The sequence below is a fragment of the Sceloporus occidentalis genome, unplaced genomic scaffold (assembly GCF_023333645.1).
Source record: "Sceloporus occidentalis isolate IW3139 unplaced genomic scaffold, rSceOcc1.0.p SCAF_5, whole genome shotgun sequence".
Taxonomy (NCBI): Eukaryota; Metazoa; Chordata; class Lepidosauria; order Squamata; family Phrynosomatidae; genus Sceloporus; species Sceloporus occidentalis.
This window is the reverse complement of record NW_028316985.1, coordinates 30415236-30441866: the sequence shown is the minus strand read 5'-3', so window position 1 is coordinate 30441866 and position 26631 is coordinate 30415236. Positions and strand designations below refer to the sequence as shown.

General features: G+C 39.9%; 1 protein-coding gene across 3 annotated transcripts in view; it reads left to right on the top strand.

The window, feature by feature from the left end:
- LOC149311858 (xylosyl- and glucuronyltransferase LARGE1) overlaps window positions 1–26631 on the top strand; it is a 380354-nt gene that overhangs the window by 5243 nt on the left and 348480 nt on the right. The window contains exon 1 of one of the 3 annotated variants that reach the window (XM_089528065.1): window positions 594–612. The exons of 1 other annotated variant lie outside the window; for it this stretch is intronic. In XM_089528065.1, the coding sequence (XP_089384191.1) occupies window positions 610–612 (3 nt within the window). In that variant the 5' untranslated portion in view covers window positions 594–609. Of the gene's footprint in view, window positions 1–593; window positions 613–26631 lie in introns of those variants that run through there. One more of the 3 variants, XM_089528063.1, reaches the window with a different exon arrangement.

Below are 26631 nucleotides of genomic sequence, written 5' to 3'. Positions count from 1 at the left end.
TAAGGTCATTCTCCTGACAAATAAATTGTGCTGGTGCAACAGAACATCTCCTGTGAGCTTTCTTGAGCATATGTTGTTTTGCATGTCTCCTGTGGAAATGAAATGTTACGTATTCTGTGGTGATGCACAGTGCTACCAAGCCTGCCGAACTTCATCATGTCTTGTTGCAGAAATATCCCTATTCATTTTGATAGCAGTAAGATAGCATGTCACTGTTCAGAATGCAGCCCTTGAAATCTTGGTTTCCGCTCTTCTGTAGCTGGCTCCAGAAATGTGGAGTCATATTTATTTGGTGATTCAAAAGGTGGTGGTAATGAGGAAGGAGGGGCAGATGATTACTTTATTAAGCTTGGACACTATAATCTGACCTTGAGCCACATGATAATCTCCTTTTGATGCTGATGAATTTTTTTGTCCATGAACTAGGATGTGTGTCAGGGGGGAAACATAGTGCCTTCTTCTATTTAGATTTAAAAAGTCAGGTGCTGACTGAAATTCTGGAAATAGGGCAATTGTTACTCCTCAAGCCTTTTTTTTTTTTGCACAAGGATGAATCTTTAAATTCTCCAATGATACCAGTAATTTACAGTCATGGATGAGTGATCGGCAATGGTAGGGTGCAAAGTTACTTCTTTTTCATTTCTTCTTATAATTAATTTTAAATGCCAGCCATTTTCTTTCTTGTTCTTGCCCCCAACAGAAGCTTGTTTATTAAATAAATAAGAGTCAGATTCATTTGTTCAATGTATATCTCCCTTTCTCCCAACATAGAAGCTTGCACTATATATTAAAACATGGTAAAGCTAAAAGCCTTGTAATAACAAGTAAATTAAATAAATAAAATAGTTTATAAAACATTATATATACATTGGCCCCATAGTATCCACTGAAATTTTGTTCCAGGCCCCCACGTGGATACCAAAATCTGAGGATGCTCAAGTGCCATTATATACAATGGTGTCGTAAAATGGTGTCCCTTATATAAAATGACAAAATCAAATTTTGCTTTTTGGGGAAAATAAAGGAATACTTCAAGCCATGGATGGTCGAATCCATGGATGTAGAATCTGTGGATAGGGAGGGCTGACTGTATTTTCAAGCAGAGGACTAAATGTCAAGCCTTGCCAAATGCAAAGGTTACCATGAAGTTTGAGCAAAGGATGAGATGGTGTCCCTTTCTGTTCCATGCACAGATGTTGATTGATCTTGAAGATGAACCCTGCTTTGACATTGGGAATTGAATTGCAATGTTTTCCATACCTGATGAGAGCAGACTGGTGTAGGGACTGCAAGACAAGCTATGTAACACTCTCTGCCAGTCATTCATGAGAAGGTAAAGGTCAAGAGCAGGGGTAGGCAACCATTTTGAACCGGGGGACAGGTTGCTGTCCCTCAGACAACTGGGGGGCCGAAGCCAAAAAATAAATAATTAAATAATTTTTAAAAATTTAAATAAATAAATAAACTGGGACAAATATAGGACAACATTTTCAAATGGAGGACACTTTTTTTTTTAAAAAAAAGTGGAGGACATGCAAAAAAAATTGCTGATTTTAAAAAAAATGTTAATATAAATGGATGTTTCTGAGGCGTCTATAGACAATTGCCCCCCTTGCCCCTGCGCGCGAGAGGCCAAAGGTCCCGGCGGCAATCGGCAGCAGGACCGGGCTGGGGCCGGTCCCAAGGCCTCGACGGGCCGCATCCGGCCCGCGGGCCACAGGTTGCCTACCCCTGGTCAAGAGGTTCAGAAGAAATAGCTGGAAGGCAGGAGCTGCCAGCTCCTGCCTTCCAGCATCTGCCACTTGAGCCAGTTGCCTCGTTCTGCCTAAGACCAGAGCCAGACCAATGAGGTGTATGTAAAACTGGCTGTGGTTCACCTTCTTAGCAATGCTGAATTTCTCCCATCCTGGTTCTCTAGTGAAAGATACAGTATTTATATGGTACCTCTGTAAATAGTTCTTTAAACAATACATTTCAAAGAGTATTGTGACAACTTAAAAACTAGCAGACCTATCATGTTATAAGCTTTTAAGGACAAGAATCTAGTTTATGCTATTACAGGGTTTGTTTGGTTTTTTTTGGTCAAACTTGCTTCAAATTGAATATTGTTGTCCACATGGTTTAACGTGGAAGTTGTTACCAAGTATTACTGTGATTTTTGCATTGTTTGAATCCCTGAATGTGAAGAAATGCAGTACTTTCACCTAAACATTTCCTCGGTAAAGCTTTTCTCTTTTGAGCGCGGCTGTTGTCCATCGTCTTTATTACCTATGTGATGCTGGTGGATTGGTTTTTACAGTGCACATAACTGGAAGGCAAAGACCTAAATACTGTGAGCAAATTGCAACAAATCTCATAGAGAAACTCTCTGGTCAAGGCTGTAGGGGAAAAAAATAAGATTGATGTTCACAATGAATACTTGTTCTATAGGGATTACAGGAAAATCAAAGGTAACACTGATGAATAAATTGGGGTGGTAGTAAGGAAGAATAAAATTAGATATCCCATTCAGAATCTTCATTCTCCCCAACTTGAGTGATCATCTTCATTGTCTTTGGATGATCAGGCAATTCTAGTGCCAAGAATTCAGGTTTTCAATACTTATTTCTTAAGGACATATCCAAATTCTTTTCACAAAGGAGTTTCACCAGTCTCATGTATGATATATAGATGTGAAGATCAAATACAGATTCTTAGACAAAACCTTCTTGCCTTAAGTTATTAAGAATAAGAATACCTGCAATGTATTAGTTTGCTGATGTCTTGCTGAAAAATTGACTACAAATTTTATTTGTAAAAAATATTGTTTTTTAGAGTGAAGGAGGGTGTGCTGTGCCCTGGACCACTGCCAGACAAACCATGATGGTGACCACATATGCTGAATTTGATACATGGGCCAATATTGCGTTGGCCCTGCTGGCCCAGCCCATTTTCAGAGCCACTACCACCACTTCCTTGGGGGCCGGAGCTCCATGTAAAGCCTGCCCAGCATGCTGCTGCTTCTGCTGAGTAGAGAAATGTAAAGCCTGGACATATGATAAACATGGAGTTCAGACACCCATTTCTGTCCTCAGTAGAAGTGGCAGCAAACTGGCCAGGCTTTACATGAAGTTCCTATCTGTGAGGAAGTGGTGACAGGTCTCCAAAAACAGGCCATCTCCCTTCACTGTGCTGCTCAACATGGGCAAGGGGGATGGTGTGTGGACAACTGGATTAGGTTGAATTGCACTGAATCCAGCTGTCCATACACCAAAGGAACCTGAAGTCACTCTGGGATTTCTGGAAAACTCTGGGATTTTCTCTGACTTTGCTATGTTTGGCGCAAAGTTGAGTTAAGGGCAGAAAAATGCAGATCATCCCCAGAAGTACCGTATCTACTTATCTATAAATCTAAAAATTTATGCCCAAAAATTGACCCTGGTCGCCTTATTTACAGGTTACAATGGAAATGTGATAGCAGCTCTTTCAGATTTCCCCATGCAGTGTGGAGAGGAGTTTATTTCTCTCTGAAGCCAAGCAGAAAGAGTCCTGGGTGATTGACTGATATTGCTGTTTGTTTAAGAGTCCATCTCCCTCCTGTCCGCCTGTGCGTCTGGCTGAAACAAAAGCTGAAACAATGAAGCAAAAAGCCTCAATGAGAGTCTCTCTTGCCATATGCACACTTACACACACTGAAGGAGCCTCCAAGTTTTACCTTTGACCTATCCACAGGTCATGGCAAAATCCATAATTCTGGCCCCAAAACCTGACCAACTTATACATAAGGTTGACTTATACATAAGGTTGACTTATAGTTGAGTATATACAGTAGACATATGTTGTAAAGACTGCCAGCACCAGCTTCAGGATGAGTATGGCTTTTTTCACTGGTGTAGACAAACCTGGAAGATGTGGGGAACAACTACATAGCTCACCCTGTCTGAACATATTTCATAGTCTGCTAACAACTGATAGTTGTTAGGATCTAGATGCCATTCAAAGCATCAACAAGACTTAAAAACAAGGCTTCTTCCTGTGGGAATTTCAACCAAATAGGAGACCACATAGGCATCATGATTATATTATTCTACTAAAGCCAACTAAGAATGAAGGCATATTCAGTGCAAAGAACATTAGGGACCCCCCCCCCCCCCAAAAAAAAAAAAAAACTTGTGGTAGCAATCCTATCCTGTACCATGGCATGAGATGCCATGGTATCTGCCAAAGAGGGAAGACTGTTAGTGGGATGGTACATCTTCTACTAGAAGTCTCCTGGTTCAGTAGGAAAAAGTTCCAGTTGTGACACTGCCTTGCTGACAATGGTCAACAAAATTGGGTATTCTACAATTGTGTCAGGATGCCATGAATACCCTGAGGCTGTTCCTTCTATTTAGTCAATAGGGCCCATTATAGGATTGCTCTATAAGGTATTTGTGTATGGGGAGAATGTGGTTTCTATAATTATGGGTGTTACATAGAGGGTGAAAGGAGCCCTGGTGGCACAGTGGTTAAATGCTGGTACTGCAGCCACAACAGTGTAAGTTTGATCCTAGATCCACTCAGCCTTTCATAGGTTGGTAAAATAAGCACCCAACTTGTTGGGGACAATTGACTTAAATGTAATTTGCTTAGGGAGTGCAAGTTCACTGATAAGCCATATAGAAATGTACTTGCTATTGCTATTGCTATTATTCCCTATGTCATAGAAGTCTCTGTGTTGATGGCCACAAATGTAGATATGATTTGAAAATATCTTAAATTTAAAAGAGGATGTTTCTATTGATGGATACTCACCATAGTAGATAAAGGCAGTTTTAATGTTTGTATGGATAGACCTGAGAATACCAGGTGATGACGATGTAGAATAAAGAAATGATGCCTTCACATTCTGCACATGAATTTTCTAGAGGCATATGGCTGGTTTCTTATTCAATAGTTAAAATTGAATTTATGCCCGAGAAAATGTTCATTCATACATTATACATTCATATACATAAACAAATACATATACCTGTGAAGCCCAACCAAAGTAATGGTTGATAACCAAGTTATCAGTACGTTGATGACACCCAAATATGTTTCTCTATGTCTCCAGCTGATACAGGGACTAAGGATAGCATCTCTCCTCTGAATGCCTGCCTGGAGTCGGTAGTGGGCTGGATGAGGGAAAACAAACTCAGACTGAATCCAGAGAAAACGGAAGTACTTATGATAGGTTCCTCGGGCCTATGGAAGGAAATTTGCCAACCTGTCCTGGACGGGGTCACACTTCCCCTGAAGGACGAAGTTCGCAGTTTAGGAGTACTTCTGGACTCGTCCCTCCAATTGACATCTCAGGTAGATGCGACGGCCAGAAGTGCTTGCTATCAACTTTGGTTGATACGCCAACTGCGACCCTACCTAGACCGAAGGGACCTTGAAATGGTGGTACACGCACTGGTAACCTCTCATCTAGACTTCTATAATGCACTCTACATGGGGCTACCCTTGTACCAAGTTCGGAAGCTTCAGTTAGTGCAAAATATGGCAGCCAGATTGGTCACCGGCTCATCAAGGTTCGACCATATTACACCTATCTTAAAAGATCTTCACTGGCTCCCTATTTGCTTCCGGGCACAGTACAAGGTGTTGGTTATTACCTATAAAGCCCTACAACGCTTGGGCCCGAGTTACCTACGGGACCGCATCTCCCTATATAATCCACCCCGCACTCTTAGAACATCAGGTAAGAACCTATTGGAGATAGCAACCTCTAAGTATGTTGCTACTTCGCAAAGAGCATTTTCAACAATGGCTCAGAGACTCTGGAACAGTCTTCCTGAGGAGATCTGCTCGGCGACTTCACTAGAGACATTTAGAAAGCAGTTAAAACCGAGCTTTTTAGCCGAGCATACCCCACCTGATATGAATACCCCCCTGATATGAATGGCATGCCCTGTCTGTCTGTATGATCCCTGCCTTGTTATTGTATGATGCTATTGTTATTGTATGATGTTGGATATTTTATTGTTTTTAGCTGCTTTTAATTGAATTTTTATGTAAACACTGTGTTTTTATTTAGTCTGTAACCCCGCTTCGATCCACTGGGAGAGGCGGGGAAACATAAATAAATTTATTATTATTATTATTATTATTATTATTAATGGGAATCCTGTTGTAACTCAGATTAGTTGAATATTTTGCTCTGTTTCATAGGCCTTCTTGGACTATTTGCCAAAACATGGAGTGGGGTGGCAGAATAGATCCATGAACATGTACTTTGCTTTTTAAGTGGAGTTCCACACATATAGTTGATCAAAACTGCAGTATAATCCCTTGTGAGTTATCCAGAAAAAAATGTACTTCAGGAAACACAAGAATATGCATTGAATTTGCTGCATTATTCTTTATTCATGTCACCTCATTTGAACAATGTGAAATCAAAATATTGAAAACTTTCAGCCACTTCTTAAGTGAGAATAAGGATGCTTCACACATTCCATAACTTAGTGAGTATAAATGTATTTACAGGTGTGTTTGTTTACCAAGAAGTGAAAGATCTGCAGAAGTATTCTTATTTTTAGAGCTTACAACCAGCAGGTATGCATTACAAGGACCCTGGGTCAATCAAGGCTTTATCTAACTTGTTTATCCCATGTTCATATGATGATTTTTTTTTAATATTATAGAAAATGCTATATGCACACACAATATTTGTGTACCAATGGTATTTTTATTTTATTTCATTGAGGGCAATATGTCAAAGTGCCAAAGAAATTTAGTTTCCAAAAGTTAAATTATCATTCCATGAAGGCACTTGCTAGCAATGTATGTCATTTCTTTCCATTCTACACCTCTCCTAAGGTGGCAGTCTGGGTTGAGGATTGGGGGTGGGGGGGTGGGAGAGAAAAAGGGAGGAAATTGAAAATCTTGGTACATTTTAATTAATCTTTGAAGTGCTCAGATGATTAAAAGCATTAGATAAACTGCTAAGTGTTTCCATTAATTTTTTTCCTTTTGATTCAATCTACTCAGTTTGATGATTTGTAGTGAGAGAGAAAACAGATCACATGACAATTCTTAAGAGGTTTGGTTTGTTTCGTATCTGGTGGAGAACAACATAGATATTTTGAAATAGCATTTGTTGTAGTCTTGAGCACTGGAGCCTTTTACAGTATTTGTAAGGCCTGGGTCAAAAGAAAGATGTTAGAGTATTCTAATTCATACATAGGCCCGGTACAGATGAGCCCTTTGTGGCACGCCCATGACGTGCTAGGGTTGCTTGAGGGCGGAGCGTGCACACGCCCCACAAACCTTGTATGTCATAGGTGCAGTGCAGCTGTGGCACGCCCACCAGACGGGGCGCATAACAATGACATTACAGCTGTGCTGCTTCCAAACGGGGTGTCGCAGCTGCAACATCATTGCGCCATCTCTGGTGCTTTGCTGCGTTGCAGCAGTGCCAGAAAAAGGAGTCACTTCTAGGTGTTCCTTTTCTGCTGTGTAGCAGCGCCGTGCAATTTGTTGGCTGCAGCGCTCCTGCAGAGCAAAGAGAGGCACCAGGGAGGTGCCTCTTTTTGGCACTCTGTACCATACCATAATCTATGATTCTGAACTCATAGAATCATAGAGTTGGGAGAGACCACAAGGCCATCCAGTCCAAACCCCTGCTATGCACAAATTCTTTTACAGATATTGATGGGACAGGTAAAATGAGAGCTAGATGAAAATAATAGGCTCTGTGTGGCGATCCTGTGTTCTTTTACATGGGAGAACTATTCAGGGATATGTCACTGTTTTTCCATATTGTAAGGTGCCATCATCACCTTTGTGATATTAGCTACATTAAGGTCAGTCCAATTTTAATGTTGTGTTGTTTACAAAACAACTTTACACAGCATCTCTCTTCCAAGCCTATCCATCCCATATCCATCCTAATGCATTTCTTATTGAGTAACAAAAAGAACAGGTTTACATTTTACCACAGAAACTGATCAGCATCCTTCCATGTCCCTGCAGTGGTTTGTTGTTGTTGTTATCTGTTCTTTCTTCATAAGCAATGAAAAGGCATCAAGTATCATTTAAACTACTAGAAACTACTACATCTTGCAATGGGGGGGGGGGGGGACCTCCAAAGATTGACCATGTTCCCCTGGGCTGAAAGCAAAAGGCTAATAGTGCATATATTCTGTTGTATAGATTTGGGTGTTTGTTTTTTGTATCTGCTGTACAGTTTTAAGTATCTAACATAATTGAAAATGGTTTAAAAATACAAATTGAACAAGAGATCTCAAATCAAGTATACAACACAAGGTATAAAGAATGACTGGAAAGAGGCTATAATTATTGCTGTAACTATGAATAGTATGCACGGTATGGAAAGGTTAAAAAAAGATCATTCTAGTATAAGCAGCTTGAAATTTTCTACTTAAATATACAGCACATATAAACCAGTCAAAAGCAAGTACCTCTTCATGTGGTATATACTTAGTTAACAGAAGTATAAATTGGTGTTGTTTTGAAAGAGCATGTTCTAGAACTTGGGGGGGGGGGGAATACTTTTTTGGACTGCAGTATTCAAGATCCCCCCCCCCCCCCTCGGTAACATGGCATTTCTCTATCAGGGGGAAAAGATCATTGCAGGGGTCACAGCCAACAGTAGACAAAGCCAGAGCCAAAAGTGGGTACAATTTGTCTCATTGTTTAGCTGTTCCTCTGTCCTCTGCTTTTTCAGCATCTTATACATATAAGTGCATATATAAACACACAAGAAGAATACATGAGAAGTTCCTTGAGGGATAGTTCAGAGCGCAAGGGTAGACCTTCAGTGTCCAGAAAACTAGATTATGCTGAAGCCTACAAATTTACCTCCCCATACGTAGGAAATTGTGTACACTTGATAAATGATCTCAGTGGCCTGTGAAATAGCAGCATGACTGTATCTATTGTGACATGGCCCCAGGCATCCTCTCCTGTTGGATTGTATAAGGTTTCTAGTTTGCAAAGGCCTTGAAGCAAATAAAAGTAAAAGAAAGATGGCCCAAGCCATCATCAACCCTTTGCAGAGCCAGAGCTGTGGCTTGAGAGACAGTGTTTTGTACTGATTTCCATGTTGGACTAGGAATTGGGGATACAAGCATTTGAATTTCTTCTCAGGCATGAAATCCCACTGGCTGACCTTGGGCAAGTCACACTCTCTCATCCTTAGGGGAAGGCAATGGCAAACTTCCTCTGAATAAATCTTGTTTTGGAATTAACATGTTTCTCCCTCCAAAACACCCCCCACCCCAAATAACCATATGCCAAAGTTGTTCAGATACTACATCATGAAAATATCTATTTTACAATATTTAAAAATAAGTCAAAATACGGTAAATAAATGTTTTCAGTTTTCTTATTTTACACAGGTTATTCTGGTTTTTCTAGGGGGGTGGTCAGAACTATGCATGGAAATCTTGCCCAGTTCATCCTCTGGCACCTGAGATTTCACACATGGTCCTACATTATTAATTGCTGAGATCATAAGGACTAGCTACTTAAACAAACATACATAGTCAAAGTTGGTAGGAAACTGAATTCTACATAATAGGTTCTGCACTTTTTCTGGCCCCTTACAGCAGCTGTTCAGCTCCAAGCTGTAGCACATTCCCCAAGACTATATAACAGCATTCTACTGCGAAGAAATCTTTCTGCTCAGCTGCTATTGTGTCTGCAAAGTGCCATCCCGCAGAGTTCCTCTGGTTGTGACGAGGCAGGTGAAGCTGCACTGTCTCCACTTGGAGGCTGAAACATTGTCAGCCTGCTGTGATGAGCTTGCCACCTGCTTTGTGGACAAAATCATTTGTATTCAGTTGGGATTAGAAGCGTCACCTTTTATAATACAGAGTCAGATCTTGTCCTGTTCAGTCTAGTCCTGTTTAGTCTGCTTGGATCACTGTTAGTATGTCTTGTCCAGAATACACTACTTGAAAGTAGGATCTGTGCCTGTCCTATAAAATATATAATTTCTGCCTGTTAAAGAAAGCTCAAATCTTCCTTGAAGTCAGACTAAGTTAAACACACTTTTAAACCATAATGGGAGAACGAAAGCCCTTTTCATAGTCCAAAAACCCATGAAAAACTATGGAAGCCCTTCTGTTGTTCGTTTCTTGTTCACGGCTGGTGAGGAGCAATAAATCTATCTATCTATCTTTGCACCTGTTGTATAGTTGGGATCAATGATGGATCCTGGCTTGTGTTCTCTGGATTCCTCTAAACTTTAAAAGGGCTGTCCATGGTGCTGAACCCTATTTCTTTCTTTCTCTCTCTCTCTCTCTCTCTCTCTCTCTCTCTCACACACACACACACCCCTCAACACCTCAGCATCTTGGGTAGTTCCTTACCAGGAATTACAACTGGACATGGGGGGGGGGGGGGCAAGATGAAAACCACCAGCCACTACTGGCTGGTTTGCCAACCTTTGTGCCTTCACCTTCCCTCTTCAACCTTGAGCCAAACTAAGGAGGCAGGGATTTGTTTGTGATCTCTGCTTGTTGCAAATAAGTACAGAGCTAAACTGATGTCATGTTTTCATCCATGCTTGAAGGGGCAGAAGTGAGGCCCATCCCTCCTACTATGTAGCTTCGGTACTGGGAGGAAACCTTTGGGTCATATAGGAACTCTGTTGGGCTCAGATTCATATGAGAACTTCAGCTTAAAAGTTCAAAGAGAATTTAAAGAAAATATAGGAATCCTTTCCAATGTCCTCTTAGGAGCAAGAGACAGGAATAATGTAGGATATAAGGTGTAAGGCCTATCCCTTATTTGATTAGTGGTAAACCTGTGAACTTAATAAGGGGAACTCATATTTATCTTTTTTTATGTTGATGCATTCAAAATGGGGAATCTGATCTGGAGCATTGATTCTCCTTGGTGTTCTGAAAGGAAACAATGAAAGAAAGTAGGCATCTTTTCCATGTCCCCTCTTGTGATTGCACATCCCTTTGGTAAATTAAAATGTCTTCCCCCCTACCTCCGCCCCCACCTTTAAAAATAAGCCATAACCTTGTAATGGAAAAAGACGCTTGTTCTAGTGCTGCTCTTTTTTATACTTTCTAAACAGAGTTGGCTCCCCTGCTGTGACTTCAATAATGCATTATTTCATAAGTTCAGAAGATTTAATATGTTTCTGGTGATTTCTGTGAGTTGCAGTTAGATGATAAGGAAAACCACTATAATAGGCTGGATGCAAACACCTGCTGTCTTCTCCCAACAACTTCTAACAGTTTCATTTCCCATTCCACCTCCAATTCTTGTGTGTCGTGTGCATATTTATCAGTGTTCATGGGTGTATATGCAAACAGATCCTAAAGAGGATTGCTTTGTGTTTCTGCATGGCGTTGTTCATAAATACAATATAAACCAAGGCCCTTACACAAAAAAGATGCACTCTTACCAGGATATAACACCAAAGTTAACTAAAATAGTTAGTCAAGATGGTTTTGTGGTAGAGCTATAGCTTACTAACTGTTTGTACACAAGAACTGTTAGTAAAGCTGCCCAAAAATTTATGTGGCCATTAAGAAGGTGTTGAAATATGCAATATGTTTCCTTGAACCTGAGGAATAAGGTGTCCATGCTTACAGAACACCTTTTTTGAAAGCACTCATTTGCTGTTAAATGTACTTTCATGTTATCTTTTATGTTTTGTAAAATCTGCCTTATTTTATGGGTGGTTGCTTTATTCCTCTGTTCTTCTTTACATGCACAACCAATAATCCAGATTTCACACATTGGTTTCTGGCTTTGTATGCTGATTTCTTTCTTTTCCATTTGACTGAATTACATGAAAGCTGCCTTGGATCCTAAAGAAAGTAGAAAGGTGGAATAGGCAGTGGGCACTCTGTATCTTCTGGGGTTTGGTTCTAGGACCCTCCATGGGTACCAAATCCATGAATAGTCAAGTCTCATTATATACAGTGACTTAGTAAAATGGCATCCTTTATATAAAGTGGCAAAATCAAGGTTTGCTTTTTAAAATTTATTACTTTTGAAATATTTCCAAGCTGTGGATGGTGGAATCCAGGTGTGGATTGAAGGTACTAATAAAGACATTTAAAGCCCTAATTTTGAAATAGTTTGAGGTCACTGTACTTGAAAGAGCAGCAACTCTCCCTATATTTGCCTGGTTGAGGTCTGCTAGAGCTGCCCCCTTTTATGTTTCAAGGTGTCATTGCTTTGTTCATTTACTGCTCTTCCTGGTTTTGTGCATCATTTGCATTTTTTAAAAAACATATTTTATATGTAATGCCTACACCACTTCATTATGCAGTGGCTACTGATAATTTTTGATGGTAAATAGTGTAAATTGATCCTAAACAGAAATATAAAAAAGTGGTCATGTCTTCTCACATAACAATTTTTGAAACCTCTGTTTTTTCCCCACTCCAGATATAAAGAAGTTTTTAAACTTCTTACAATTTCCACTAACCAAATTCAACAGATAAAGAGGATTGCTTTGTGTTTCTGCATGGAAAGGCTAATATGGTGGGAGTCTTATTTTAGCATTAACATGGTTAAATAGATGAGGATTTGTACCCAGAAGTTTAAGAGGTATGCATCCAAAGACTTGGGTATTAATGGGCAAATCTGTCAGTTTTTTCCCACATTTAAATTTCTTTAATTCCTAATTGTAACCATTCTGAATATGGAGAAATTTGTGCATTTTTGTAACTTCTTTCAGAAGTGAACCAAAATTTTCCCCATCTCAAACCCTAAATTAAATTTGCAAACCAGTACACTATCATAGGGCCAAAACAGACTGGCAAAAAAGTCCACTTTGGGGTGGCATGGGGGCATGGCATAACCATGCCCCAACACCACCCCCAAGCTGGCGTCATGCCACCCTGCTGACCACACAGTAGATGGTGTCATGGCATTTCTGCGGTGCAGTGCTTTCACATGCCATGCTGCAGATACACTAAAAAGTGTCTTTTTTCCACCCCAAAAAGGAATGGCATTTTGCTGCTTCTTTTTGGGCTAAAAAAATGCTGGATTGGGGCCATGGCCATGTGGTTGCTGTGACCTAAATCTGGCACTCAAAGGGCTGCCCCTTTACAGCTGTCAGTTTTGGCCCATAGGCCCAGTACAGACGGAGCAAAAGCACCGTGCTGGAGCCAAAAGTAGTGCTGGGGAGCATGCAGCAACCGCATGCTCCCCAGCCCTACTACGTATGGAGGGCACCATTATGGCACGGTGCTGTCCCTATGCAGTGCACAACAAAGCTGTCACGAGTGTGCCATGTATAAATGGAACGGCGCATGCCTGATATCATTGCACCACTGGAGGGCACTTAGGGTGCCCTATTTGCGATGTGAGAAGGAGCTCCGAAACGGAGCTCCTTCTGAGAAGGCGCCTTGTTCCCACGGCAATTAGACTGCCGCGGGAACAAAGCCAGGGAGAAAGGGGCTGAATGGCCCCTTTCTCCTCTGGCTGCACCTGTCGGGGTGTCCATGCGGCATGAAGCCCCATGGACACCCCTTTCCAGGCCATGGGGAAGTGGCATTTTGCCTGGAAAAGTGCCGGATTGGAACCGCAGGAGCTGCTGGTGAGGCTGTCCTGCCTCCAACCCGGCAAGAAAAGGGGCGGCTGTGGATCGCCCCTTTTCTGACATCTGTACCCTGCCATACTTAGCTTTTTTCATCCTTAGAAAGGCTGTGAAAATTTAACCTCTTCAGATATGCTGAACAGCAGACTTTCAGCAGAGGAATGTGGAAGCACGAGCACTTATTGTTCAATGTAGCACAAATCATTTTTTAAAATCTGGATTCAAAACAGATGGGATTTTCTGTGAGCAGAAGGAAAGTTTTGAATTAGTCCTTAGAGAGATCTGTGTCTAGAATTACCATTTCAAGAATATTCAACTGAACAATAGAATATTGTATTTAGTTTACCTATCTTATTCATTCTTACCTCCTTCATAAAGTGTTTGTTAAGCTGTAAAGCACCTTGGTATAAGCAAGAGGTGTTATAGAAATTCAATAACTTTGAAATAAGCACACACATACACCCCATTTCAGTAACAGCGAAAACCATTCTCTTGTAGAAGGCAGTGGGTGCCTAGCAGAGAACACTGGAAAATATCCTGAGTTTTCAGGGTCAGGGGTGTCATTTATCTGTCACAAAATCCTCCTTTAATAACTGTTTTCTGAAGCTAAAGCCAATAGGCACATTGTTCCCAAAGGGAGAAGAGTCTTTAGTAGATCAGAGATTGTATTAAAATAACTGTAGGCTACATCTGATCTTCAGATTGAAAGGCTTGAGTTAGTGGTTGCTTGTGTGGAGTCTAGTCTACCTCCAATTAGGCTGGAGTGTAAGAGTTTACACGGGAAGGCAGTCAAAGGCTTGCCTTACCTCAAGAGTAATCTGTCAGGTGCTACATGCTGGTAATGGGTGAGGCTGAAAACTGGTGGCTGGAAGAAAAGAAAACGTGGGCAGAGCCAACCATTTTATCCCAGTCTCTGCTTTTCTCTCACTCACTCTCTCTTTATCTCCCCACTGACCCACCTATGATCTGCTGCCAAGCTGTTTCTGGAGAGGTAGATCACTCTTGTTTAAAATTTGAACTGGGTTTTTGACACAAGACTGATGACGGTTAGAGTGCTGTAGATTGCCCACCTGGGTTGTATACCACTGAACAAGGTTCTATCTTGTTAGCCTCAGTTCTCCTCCCCACTTTGATATTGTGTGTGAAAAGCATTTTAAAACCTCTAAGTTCTCTAGAAATGCTACTGTTTCTACTGGCTGAACTGGAAGAAAAACAATCATCTTGTAATAAGTGTCATAATTAAATTGCCAGCTCTGCAAAATAAAATGCATGAAAATAGGCCCTAGCTTAGGTCTCTCTGAATGTCTGTGCATGTGCAGAAATATGCAGTAATAGCCAGCACAAATGGAAAGGGATGGTTGCTTTTACATTCTGCCCTTCTTAAACCTTATAATTTGGAAAAGCAATCACAGAGAGTCAGCCACAGCGACGTCTGCCTAGTAGGATATGAAGCCATCATACACAGATTGCATGGATGAGGGCAGTGCAAGATTTAACCCCATCCAAGTTAGAGCCACAGTTTCACATGTAGGTCTTCTTCCAGCTCCTGTTGAAGCAAGAGGTCAGATAATATTCTTTACATGTCAATGCATTGTTGTCAGTACATATTAAGAGAATTCTTTGTTCTTATACATATCCTTTCAGCATTATCAGTGTTGAATAATGTGGAGAACTCTTTCAGACTTTAAACTGGCACCAGGATTGCTACAGTAGTTCAGGGTTTCTTCCTTCATCTAGCTCCTAAACCTCTTGAGAGATTTTTGCATAGTTATTAGACCACAGAAAAACAACTCACAGTGAAATCTTCATTCATTCATTCATTCATTCATTCATTCATTCATTTCTTGATTCATTATCATTTGTATGCCACCTTTCTCCCACAAGGGACCCAAGGCGGCTCACAGACAAATCTTGTGCATGTGTACTTAAGAATGGGATGTGACATTGGTGAGACTTATTTAAGTTGTTGTTATTATTTTAGATGCCATATATAATTTTCAAGTTAATGTTATGATCCAGATATCTGAGGTTAGCTGAACTAAGGGTACTAATCTGTTTAAAAGGCTGAATGTTTGGGAGTCAAGTAAGAGGAAGAAAAATAAGAATACAACATTTGAATATATTAGAAAACAAGAAGACTAACAAATTTATTAAATTGTACAATTTAGTTGTAAACTTTTACAATTCAGTTGTAACATCAAGAATATTGTAAGTCTATTATTATTGAAATTTGAATAAAAATAAAAAAAAGAAATTTGTGAGATTTACTTTTGAAAATACATGCATAGGATTTCTGTATGGCTGCATTTTTTCACAGGAGATTTGACTGACAGCATACAATCTGATGTGAGCAGAGCTGCAATTTAGGCTGGAGCACTGGCAAACAAAGAAATCATTACTTATGTTCAGGGAATGTATGACATTAATCCAACTTTACTTTTTGATGTTTCAGATTTCCTAACTTCCTGAGTGTTTGCAGGTTCATCCCATGATTGCAACAATATATCTATACAGTAGTTAACTATGCGGACATTCAGAACTGCTCAAGTGTAAATGCTACAATAGCAGGTTTTCCTTCCACAGATGATTGTAAAGAGTTGTCTGTAAAATGACAAATATAAGGAATAGCATCTGGAATGCATAACCTGCCATATGGATTCTGTGTCAAATGATCTAAATTGCTCTGTTTCCTCCCTCCAATATCTTTTCCTTTTCTATTTAAAAAGAAATTGGCAGAGAACTAGAGTTTTGGGAAGTATTTAAGAATATAATTAGGTTTTTTTAAAAAACCTTCCATTCACCTACCTTTTTCGGGAAAAACACTCCATTGGTCATACTCAGTTATATATACTATATATACTCATGTATAAGTCTAGAAGTTGTAGTCAAAAAATTGACCCCCCAAACCTAGATCGACTTATCCACGGGTCAAATGTAAATATTTTACTTTGACTCTTATCAAAAATGGAACCATCTCTTGGTGAAAGATAAAAGTGCAATCTGTCCTAGAAGCACAGACCTCCCTCTCTCTCTTCCATCCAGCCTTTAGTGTGAGCTAAAACAGTTACGTCTGCCATAATTTTGTAGGTTCTTTGGCATTGTTTTCCTTTACTTCATCGTTTAGATCCTTTGTTACATGCCCCTAAGTTTTAACCTCAACTTATGGAAGGGTCATATCAAAATCCATAATTTTGCCTCCAAAACCTGCCCTTGACTTCTACAAGAGGTCGACATATGGTCGAGTATATATGGTATGTATCTATTTATTTAAAATACTACTGTGTTGTACTAGGGCCAGCATGGTGTAAAGGTTTGAGCATTGGACTTGAATATTGGGAGACCAGGTTTTGAATCCTGGCTCAACAATGCAAACCCACAATGCAAACACAGCCTCAGTGGATGGTAATGGCAAACCTGCTCTGAAGAAACTTGGGAAGCAAACCTTATAATAGATGCAAATTAGAATTCGTGGGGAGTCCCAAAGCAGATCCCCTGCAAATTTAGAGGAATTACTGTAGTTGTAAATTTAAGTACTCATTGTACATTAATCATGCCAGGAACAAGTACCAGCTTGTTTATCTTTAGCCACATTAAATTTCCCTCAGATATCTTTTCAGTAGTTCCATAGTCTCCTGTGATACGTAGAAGGAAAAAAGAAATAAAGCTGAGTGTCATCTGCATACTGATGACCCTGCAGTCCAAGGATCCATAGACTTCCCCAGATGTTTTATAAATCAGCCATTAAAAAATCAGAAGGTTCTAAGTGGCAGATCATGGTCATGGGAAGTGTAACTGTTTGCAACCTACTAAAGTTTAAAAAACAAAACAAAATTGAAAGTAACACAAATCAGAAAATCAGTCTTTTTTTTTTACCTAAGCCAGTGTGATGTAGTGGTTTGAGCATTGGAGTCAGGAGTCCAGGGTTTGAATCCCCTTTCAGCCGTGGAAAACCCACTGGTTGACCTTGGGCAAGTCACACTTTATTAGCCTCAGAGGATGGCAATGGTAAACCCCTTCTGAAAAAATCTTGCCAAGAAAACCTCATCATGGCCTTAAGGTAGCCATAAATTGGAAATTACCTGAAGGCTCACAGCAAACTAATGCAAGTCTTTAGAAGTGTCTTATTTCTTTGGAAAAAAACTTGCTATCAGAGGCAAAAGTATATTTGTCCTTCACAATCATTTGAATTGAGAGGACTTGTCAATTTACCATCTACACTCATAGTTTCCTCATAGTAAGGATTTGCTAAACCAGTAAGCAATCTATTTAGAAATATGCAAATGCAATTTCTTTGCATGGCTATCCTATTTTTTCCCCTTAATCTCAGTGAAACTTTTATTGTTTGTTGTAGACCAGGAAGATTTTGTAAAAGTAATGTTTTCAGTGTACAGCTCCCAGAATTACCCTTCTAATATGGCTAATGGCCACACTGGTTGGGTGTTCAAGGACTTCTTGTCTCTAAACAATTGTTCCAAACTCTTGCACTTGTATCGGCAGACCACCCAACCAAATATCCTTTCTGTAAGTGCTTTCCTAGTTGGGTCAATTATCTTCATTTGTTCCATGATGGTGCTGTTTCCTTATCCATATGTATTCCGTTCTTTCATTTTATGTTGTATGTGAGTAGTGTCTGTATTTAAATTTCATAGCAGCTCTTTGCCAGAGTTGAGGGTGTGATGTGGGTTCAGGGTAAATGATGACAAATTGCAACTGCCAGGGGGTTACTGCACACTGCACACTTTCTGAACATGGTGAAAAGTCTTGGAAAACACACTCCCAAGAGCACCTTCTGTACCAAACTAATCTAGAAGTGAGTCAGGGGAAACTTCCTTCTTGTAATTTCTATATAGATGTAATAAAAGAAGACAATAGCTTTCAAAAATACAGATTTAGACAAGTTCTGAACCCAAGAGTGTTGCAGGCTAATAGACTGCTCTATTATTCTCTTCAGCCAGAATGCTCTCCCTGCCAAGATTTTTCTTTTACGGTATTAATTGGAGCTGTCAGTGTGAATACTGAAGTAATAACATTTGTTTTGCATGCAGAAGCAGCATAGAGATCAGTAATTAGTCACAGGTTTGAAAGCACCATCCCCCCCAGTGGGCTACAAAAGGTTAGTGCATATAGCAGTGTCTTCACTTCTTACACTCTCTTTCCATTTCATCTTAAGATGTTGAGGCAGGGATGGGGAACCTAGGGTCCTTCAGATCTTGTTAAAATTCCTGGTCTTATTTGTCCCAACCAACATAATCACACATGATGGAAGCTGTAGGCCAGCAAAACTGGGAAGGCCCCAGATTCTCCATCTTGTAAAACCTCAGTAATACAGTGCACCCACATTATATGTAGGCGCGTCTTACGCAGCTTCCATCATATGCTGGAAGCCACGCCAAAAAGAGCAATGGCACAGCGCACCGGAAAGAGTAATGGTGTGCCAGCGCGCTGCCATGAGCATGAGCACCATTAGCTTTAATGGGGCTTGAGCTTACATGGAATTTCCCTTATGCGGGGGTGGTGGTGGTGGTCCAGAACAGATCTCCCACGTAAGGGAAGGGACTACTATAAGTACATAGCACATGTAGATGGCAGAAGACATTTCTCCTGATGAAATCTGCAATATCTTCCATGGTCAATTGTGACCCATGTAAAGTAGGAGGGATACAGTGACCTATATTGGGGTGGGAATTGTGCAGATCTGCAGACATTGCTGAAATACATCTCTTAGCATTCTTCATCATTAGTTAGGTTGACTAAGCTGATGGGAGTTGCAGCTCAGCAACATTTGGGACCAGACTTTGCCCACTCATGGCCTAGATAGATGAACTGGTTCGTTTTGCTCACATTTGAAATTTTTAAATATCAAGTTCTTCTGTTTGAATTTATGAAAATATTTACTAATTTTGATAAATTCTTTTCAAAAACAAACTTAATGAAATTCTCAGTAATCTGAAGTGAACAAATTGAAGAGGTACAGTTATTCATCACATGGAGGGAATCTACTGTACCTACTCCCATGTAGCTGTAAAAACGAGCTGTTAGAAATGAAGAACCCAAAAGATGATAATTCTCACTATTACAATTGAACTGATAGGAAACCAGACTTGGAAGAACTAAACATCCCAAACCCCTTGTGGCAAGTCAGTTTCTGTAGACCCACAAACTTGTTTTGGGAAGATAATATAAATTGCCATGCATATTGGTGGTCTCCATACATGACAGTCTGAAATGAAACTAAAATTGTGAGATGAATGTTCTCTAGCATGGGAGAGAGTAAGTGTGATAGTGTGCACTTATCTGTAGCTTGCTCCTGAACGGATTGATCTGTGTTTTTGAAGTCTGGGATAGCCAAGTAACATTAAAGCAAGCAGTTTAAGTGTTCTTTCTGGATGACAGGAAGCTGTCTTAACTTGTTAGGCTAGAATTGTGATATCAGTCCTGCCATGCCCAGGCACAGCATACAGCTACAGGGAGATGTCACCAACCTGTTAGAAGAAGGACACTTCACACCAAGATTTTGATCAAAGGGCTATCTCTGTAAATGGAGCTGGACAGCCAAGCTAATCCACAGCACAGAAAAGAGCTTTGTTGCTCTGACAGAGGTTATACAGTTTCTTCAAGCAAACTTTTAGCTGTGCATATCTATGTTCTAACAAAGAGCCTTCTAACAAGCTCTTCTCAAATAGGGTTGAGGACTCATTAACAGGCATATATGCTCTAGCTAGCAGAATACAGACATTCTAAGCCAGTACACAGTAGCGACAAGACAAGGAGAGGATTCTGGAACAGACCATGAATTACTAATATCAAAAGTTAGCGTAAAGCTAAAGACTAAACCAACCATTAGGTCAAAATGAAACTTAAAGAACATGCTTGTAGAATTTAAAGACAATGTGAAAAACAGATTTGCACTATTAAGCCTAATTGACTGTGAACCAGATGACCTTTGGACCAAAGCCGCTGACATTGTCAGGGAGCAATGCAAATAATAATAACAATAATAATAATAATTATTATTTATATTTCCCAACTCTCCCTGCGGATCGAGGCGGGATTACAGCATAAAAGATTACGAAAACAGAATAAAAATGACATTAATAGTTATTTGCTATTCTATTATTTTATTTTATTTTTATGAATTTAATTATATTTTATCTTCTTTTATTATATTGCCACCTTGACTAGGTGCTTTGCACAGAAAAACAGGAAGTAAGTGAATGCAAAATATAGAATTTTTGTGAAAAGTTTTGGAAATGTTGAAATCCTTTGAGGTCGTACTAAAAATGTACTGATAGGAATGGCTAAGCCTACTGTTTAGGAGGTAAATAGAGAGGTAATGTCCAAGACTATGTCTAATGGAAATAATTGATTCCGTTTCTTTCCTGTTGTTTTTGAACATTTTGAAAGATGGGGAGAGAAATGACACATTAGTCACAGAACAGGGCTGCGTCTTTCATGTTAAGCTCAGTATTTCCCAAACTGTTTTGTGACAACTGCCTCTGTGCCTTGAGAAATGTTAATTAAATGGTTTAAGCATCCTGAAAGGCCAAAAAAGGAATCTAAAGAAGAGCATGCCTGTTGCGACTTTGCATGGATTCACTTTTCTAGGCTTTCTTTCTGACAGTTTGAAAGCACTTGTACAGAAAGAGAGATCCATCACTGAGAGTGGTTATTTTTCATGCTTGTGACTGTTAGAAACAGGTCTTTTTAGATGTTAGATGTGACTCCAATTTTAACACAGAATTAAGTGGAATTTCAATGGATTTTGATTGATTTGCAACAGTTTAATCAAATTGTGGTACATACATATGGGGCTTTTCATGCTATGAATTAGATTGTGCAGTGCAAATGGACTGTAGCAGGATAAAATGTACTTAATTGGCTTAGAGAAGAGTTGGTGACATAGGCCCGATTTAAATGAGCCCTATGGGGCGCCGTCGTCACGTGTGAGGGGCGGCGCTTTCAGGCGCCCCTCGCCCTTCGCTTATGACAAAGGCATCAAAATGGCGGCGCCCTGTACATATGGGCGCTGCCATTTTGATGTGATGGACGCCTAGCGTCTGCATGTCTCAATGCCTTTATGATGCCACAAGTGCGCCATTGTGCTGCGCGAGGGAGCCGTGTGGTTTGTCCACTGCGGCTCCCTTGCGCAGCAAACTAGGGTGGCAGCAGACCACCCTTTTGGATGGTCTGTATCCCACCGTAGTGACATTATATGGTACTGTATGTGATTAATATCAGTAGTGTGTTAAGGTTTTTCTTTAAAAAAAACTTACTAAGGCAGATGCTCCCCCTCCCCTTTGGATGCAAATAATGCATCAAATAAGAATTTAACTCACTCATTGACAGTAGGATCTTAGTTATGTGGTTACCTTTGGCATGGTACATACCTTCTTGAAGGTCCAGCCTGGCGGTGGCTGTTTTTCTGCCAGAGGGAAGCCGCAGCCACCAAAGCACGCAGCTTCCCGCCGGTGGAAAAAGAACCTGCAAAAAGTGGGTTCTTTTTACACTGCCATGGTGGCGTAATAAGTGCGCCACTGGCGCGCTGGTTATGTAAGTGCTGCACAGCGCTGTGTGGATGCTGTGCAGCGCTTATGTAACAATGGCAGCGCCTATGTATACAGGGCACCGCCATTGTTACGTTGCCATGACATATTAGGATTAGGGAGCGTGTACATGGTGCATACTCCCTAAACCTAATGCCGGTGCCAGTACGCCGTTTGTTGGCGGTTTGTACCACGCCTTTGTTTCATAAGCATATGATTTTTCTTCTGTATCTGCAGAAAAATTTGAATATTTCTGTAATAACATAGCATGGGAAGTGGAGGGTTTTACTTTAAGTTAGAAGTGAGTTTTGGTTTATTTCTTTTGGTTGTCCAAAACAGCTTGCAAAGTGAGCTGAGGTGCACACACATGCAAGCAGCCCAAAGTGAGCCTCATTAAGTTGTGATTTCTTGCCACATATTAAACTTTGATTCCTGTGTTGGGAATCAAAAATGAAGTTTATCTTTGAAAAAAATTATTGTAGGAAGCCGCAGAACCAAGATTTCAAGCCATAGATTAGTACCTCTTTGTCTTTGTTTTGTCTTTAGGGGCTTTTTTCTTACCTCCTTGCACATGTGCACATAAACACACACACGTACACATATACAAACCTAAATTAGAAACCTGCATATTTACAACAAAACATTAGCCAAAATCAGAGCTCAAATCATTACTTTGTGCAAAGAATTCAAATTGTCACATTTAGGGGCACTTTTTAAAAAACTCATCATGTTACTTTTTGGAGGTGGGGAAAAGAGAAGTAACATGTTGTACAGTATTAGCCATCAGTGACACTTTGTATTAGTCTTTCTTTGAGGAAGGCAAGGAAGCATTGAGCCTTATCTTAAATATATAGGAAGCCTAAGGGACATGGTCCTCTACGCACCAAGGAGTATGGCTGCCACCTGACATGCTTCCTGTGTCACATTGCTCTGTTTGGATGAATGTTTTGAATTAGAAGCAAGTAGATGGGCCTTGTGCTGCTTCAGCAGTCAATAAATAAGGAAATAGTCAGCATACATATATCCCCACCCCCCTTTTTTTTAAAAAAATGACACACATTTTGTACTGTTGTTCCCCTAAATAACTACCGTATATGTGCAACTATAAGTCTACCTCATATATAAGTCGAGGGCAAGTTTTGGGACCAAAATTATGGATTTTGATATAACCTGTGGATAAGTCAAGTGTAAAACTTAGGTGCATGTAATGAAGGATGTAAAGGATGAAGTAAAGGAAAACAATGTCTTACAACATTCCAGCAGACATACCTATTTGCGCACATACTAAAGGCTGGATGGCTGAGACAGTAGAAGGGGGTCAGTGCTTCCAGGGCAGAGTGAACTCTTGCCTTTCATTATGTGTGTGTGTGTGTGTGTGTGTGCGCGCGCATTAAAATACAATACTTACATTGACCCATGGATAAGTCAACTCAGGTTTTTTGGGTCAATTTTTTAACCTACATTTCTAGAATTATGCATGAGTATATACAGTAGTTGCAAGTAACAGCCATTGCTCTGACATGTGACTTCGAAGCTATGACTGAGATACTTTATTTATTTATTTAGGTATTTATATCCCGCCCTTCAGCCCTAATGGCTCTCAGTCATTGTTACCAGATTCTGCATTATGAATCTAGAACAGCAATATTCACATAGGTCTAAGCAGAGTTTCCTAAAGCACTAGTACTATAAGGAGAACTGGGATCCAATAAGTGATTTGAGGTGTGGCCAGGGGCTTCAGTATGCCATGTGGGTTTTCTGGCTTTGAACAGTAAGCCATTCCATGAACTGATTTTTTGAAATTCCTAATTGATTAGGAAGTGATTTGTCATGCAATTGGGAGATGCTCTTTGAGAAATGAAGGCTTGGGCCATCAGAGCTGGCTGCATAGTTCTTTAAATCCAGCACTGGTTTGTAGTGAAGTATACCTGCAGCATACAGTATGCCATACTCAAAATGTGTTTATGCTATGTGATCTAAACCATTTAGAAAAAGAGATAACAGGTAAAACCCTAGGTCATTGACTTCTCAGTAGAGCACTTTTGCCCATCGTTGTCAATAAATCTCTCTTGGGACACCAGGACATAAGCCTGGACTTGGTGTATCAAAGAAAGCAGTAGAATCATGTGTTTCATTTATTTTAAGTGACCAATGATAAAAATGTTGCAGGTACCTTGTCCCCAGTCTCTTGAGCTTGTTTGGAACTGAACCAGGGTTTACATTTTCCCCCATTTGTGTCATTTTCTTAAACTGTATGAGCAATGGGTGTGCTATCCTGATGTCTGTATGACTCACTGTGAAGAGAGAAGTTAGGCAAGCCTGGTTGGTGCCAGCTAGCCACAGCTCTGGGAATGCTGTGAAGTTGGGCGCTAAGAGGAAGAAAGGATGCAAAACTGAAGATACAAACAGAAAGCAGATAAGGAAAAATGCAGAGAGTTAAGGAAAAGATGGCATAGAGTGAGGGAAAAGGTGCAGTAGAGAGATATGAATTATTAAATGGTTCAGGGATTAATTACTTATCTAATGTGTAGGAATAAACCTCTACTTGTTTATTCTTTTTTACAACTGTGTTTTGCTGTTCCAATTAGGTTTTGATAGAAAGTCTGGTTGTGCATACCACACTGAAACTACTGACTAAAACATCCACTGGTCCATATCGGGATCACCTTGAGGCCCAAGTACCTGGCCCAAGGAGGGATCTTGAGAGGAAAATGAACAAAGTGAATGACAGATACCCAAAGGCTTGGAACTGTGGGCCAACCTTGAGATGGCCTCTGTCACATCCATAAACTGAGGTTCAGCCCAAATAAGCTGGTGGTAACTGTGAGGGATGAATAGAGGTACCCATCTTTCTACCAAGAGGACTGCTATTTGTCCTATAGGTCTGCAAGTCTGTTGAAGGTGTAGGTTCATAGCTTAATAATGCTCTTTGATCCAGTTCTGCCATGGGAGACACAGGTTGCTTTCTTTTTACTAGATTAGGCAATTCGTAGCCTTTCAGATGTTTTTTGGACTGTAATTCCCTGTAGTCTTCCCTGTCTTTCCCATTCGAAATGCTGGTTAGGGCTTATGGGAATTGTAGCCCAATAACATGCTCTATTTTAAATCTACTCCAGGACTGAGCAATAACATGCTCTATTTTAAATCTATTCCAGGACTGACTTACTGACCTGTGATTCATGTTTTAGAAAGTACCTAGGTTAGGCTAATGTAATTTGGTTTATGTGAGACTGTCTTTTAAAAGAGTGTAATTGGTTCAGCATATAGCATCAGGACAAAAATTTCTGTAAAAAAACAGTAATATTTCTAGTTCTAAACTGGCACTGTAAGTATGTTTTCCTTTAAGGGGCTATCCAAACAATCACATGACAACCCGTGATTGTGTTTTGTTCCAAGTTGCTTAGTGGTGATGAATGAATCAAACATAACTTGCATTGCATATTTTTCAGCAGGATAGGTGCTATCTATGTAACTTTGTCATTGTTTAACTTGGGACATATTTATGTGTTTCTTTGTGACTATGATGGGGGAATTTATCAGTTTGAGGATTCATAAGATAACACAGAGATAATAGTAATGTGATTATAGTAGAAGTGTAACTTAAATATGGAGTTCTGGAAGTTTAATATAGTTTGAGCTAAAGATTTTCTGTTAAGTGGGGAGGTCATATATGTAGTGACATTTTGTATGTGTATTTTGTATTTTATGTTTTTTTCCAGTAAACGTTTCTGTATTCAGATTTATGGGTTTAATAAAAATAAAAAACAAGAGACAAAAATAATGTGATTCTTCTTCCTTCTCTTTTCTTTGTGACAATAATCATTTTAAAGAATAATACATTTTTATAGGCACATAAATATATCTATAAATTTGGAAGGCCGCAGGTCTTTCTGGCATTGCCACCAATTCTGTTGAGACAAGGAATGCCAACTTTCTGAAGAGAGTGAATTCTATGTATCTCTGTTGCCTACTCTTTATATACTGGGTAGTATATCTTGCTTTCTTTAAGGCACAGCAGATTGAAAGTGGAAAATCCTGAAATGGACAGCGGAAGTTATATCCCAAGATATTCCTTTAATATGCAAATAGGTTTGTAATGACATGGGTGAAGCTGTTTGTCTACCTTTGGTACCATTTGCAAGAAGATTCTGCTTGAAAACCAAGAGGGGTGCTAAACTATAACAAGACTGCCCTGTCCCTGAACTACTGAGGGCAGGTGATTTTTTAAATTATTATTTTGATATGCCTGTGTTTCTCCTCTTCTGAGATTCCTTATGTTGTTGTTGTGTGCCTTTTAGTCATTCCCAACTATGGTAACCATAAACTGAATCTACCATGGGGTTTTCTGAGGCTGTATGACTTATCCTACATCAATTAATGGGTTTCCATGGCCAAGCAGGGAATCGAACATTGATCTCAGGATATGCTATTAAAATCAAAAATGTAGGCTGGCTAGACTAATTTCCTTTGTCCAGATTGAGAGAAGCATAAAACCTGAGAGGATGAATGAAAAGAAAACCCTCACTGTAAATGGTGATAAGTTAA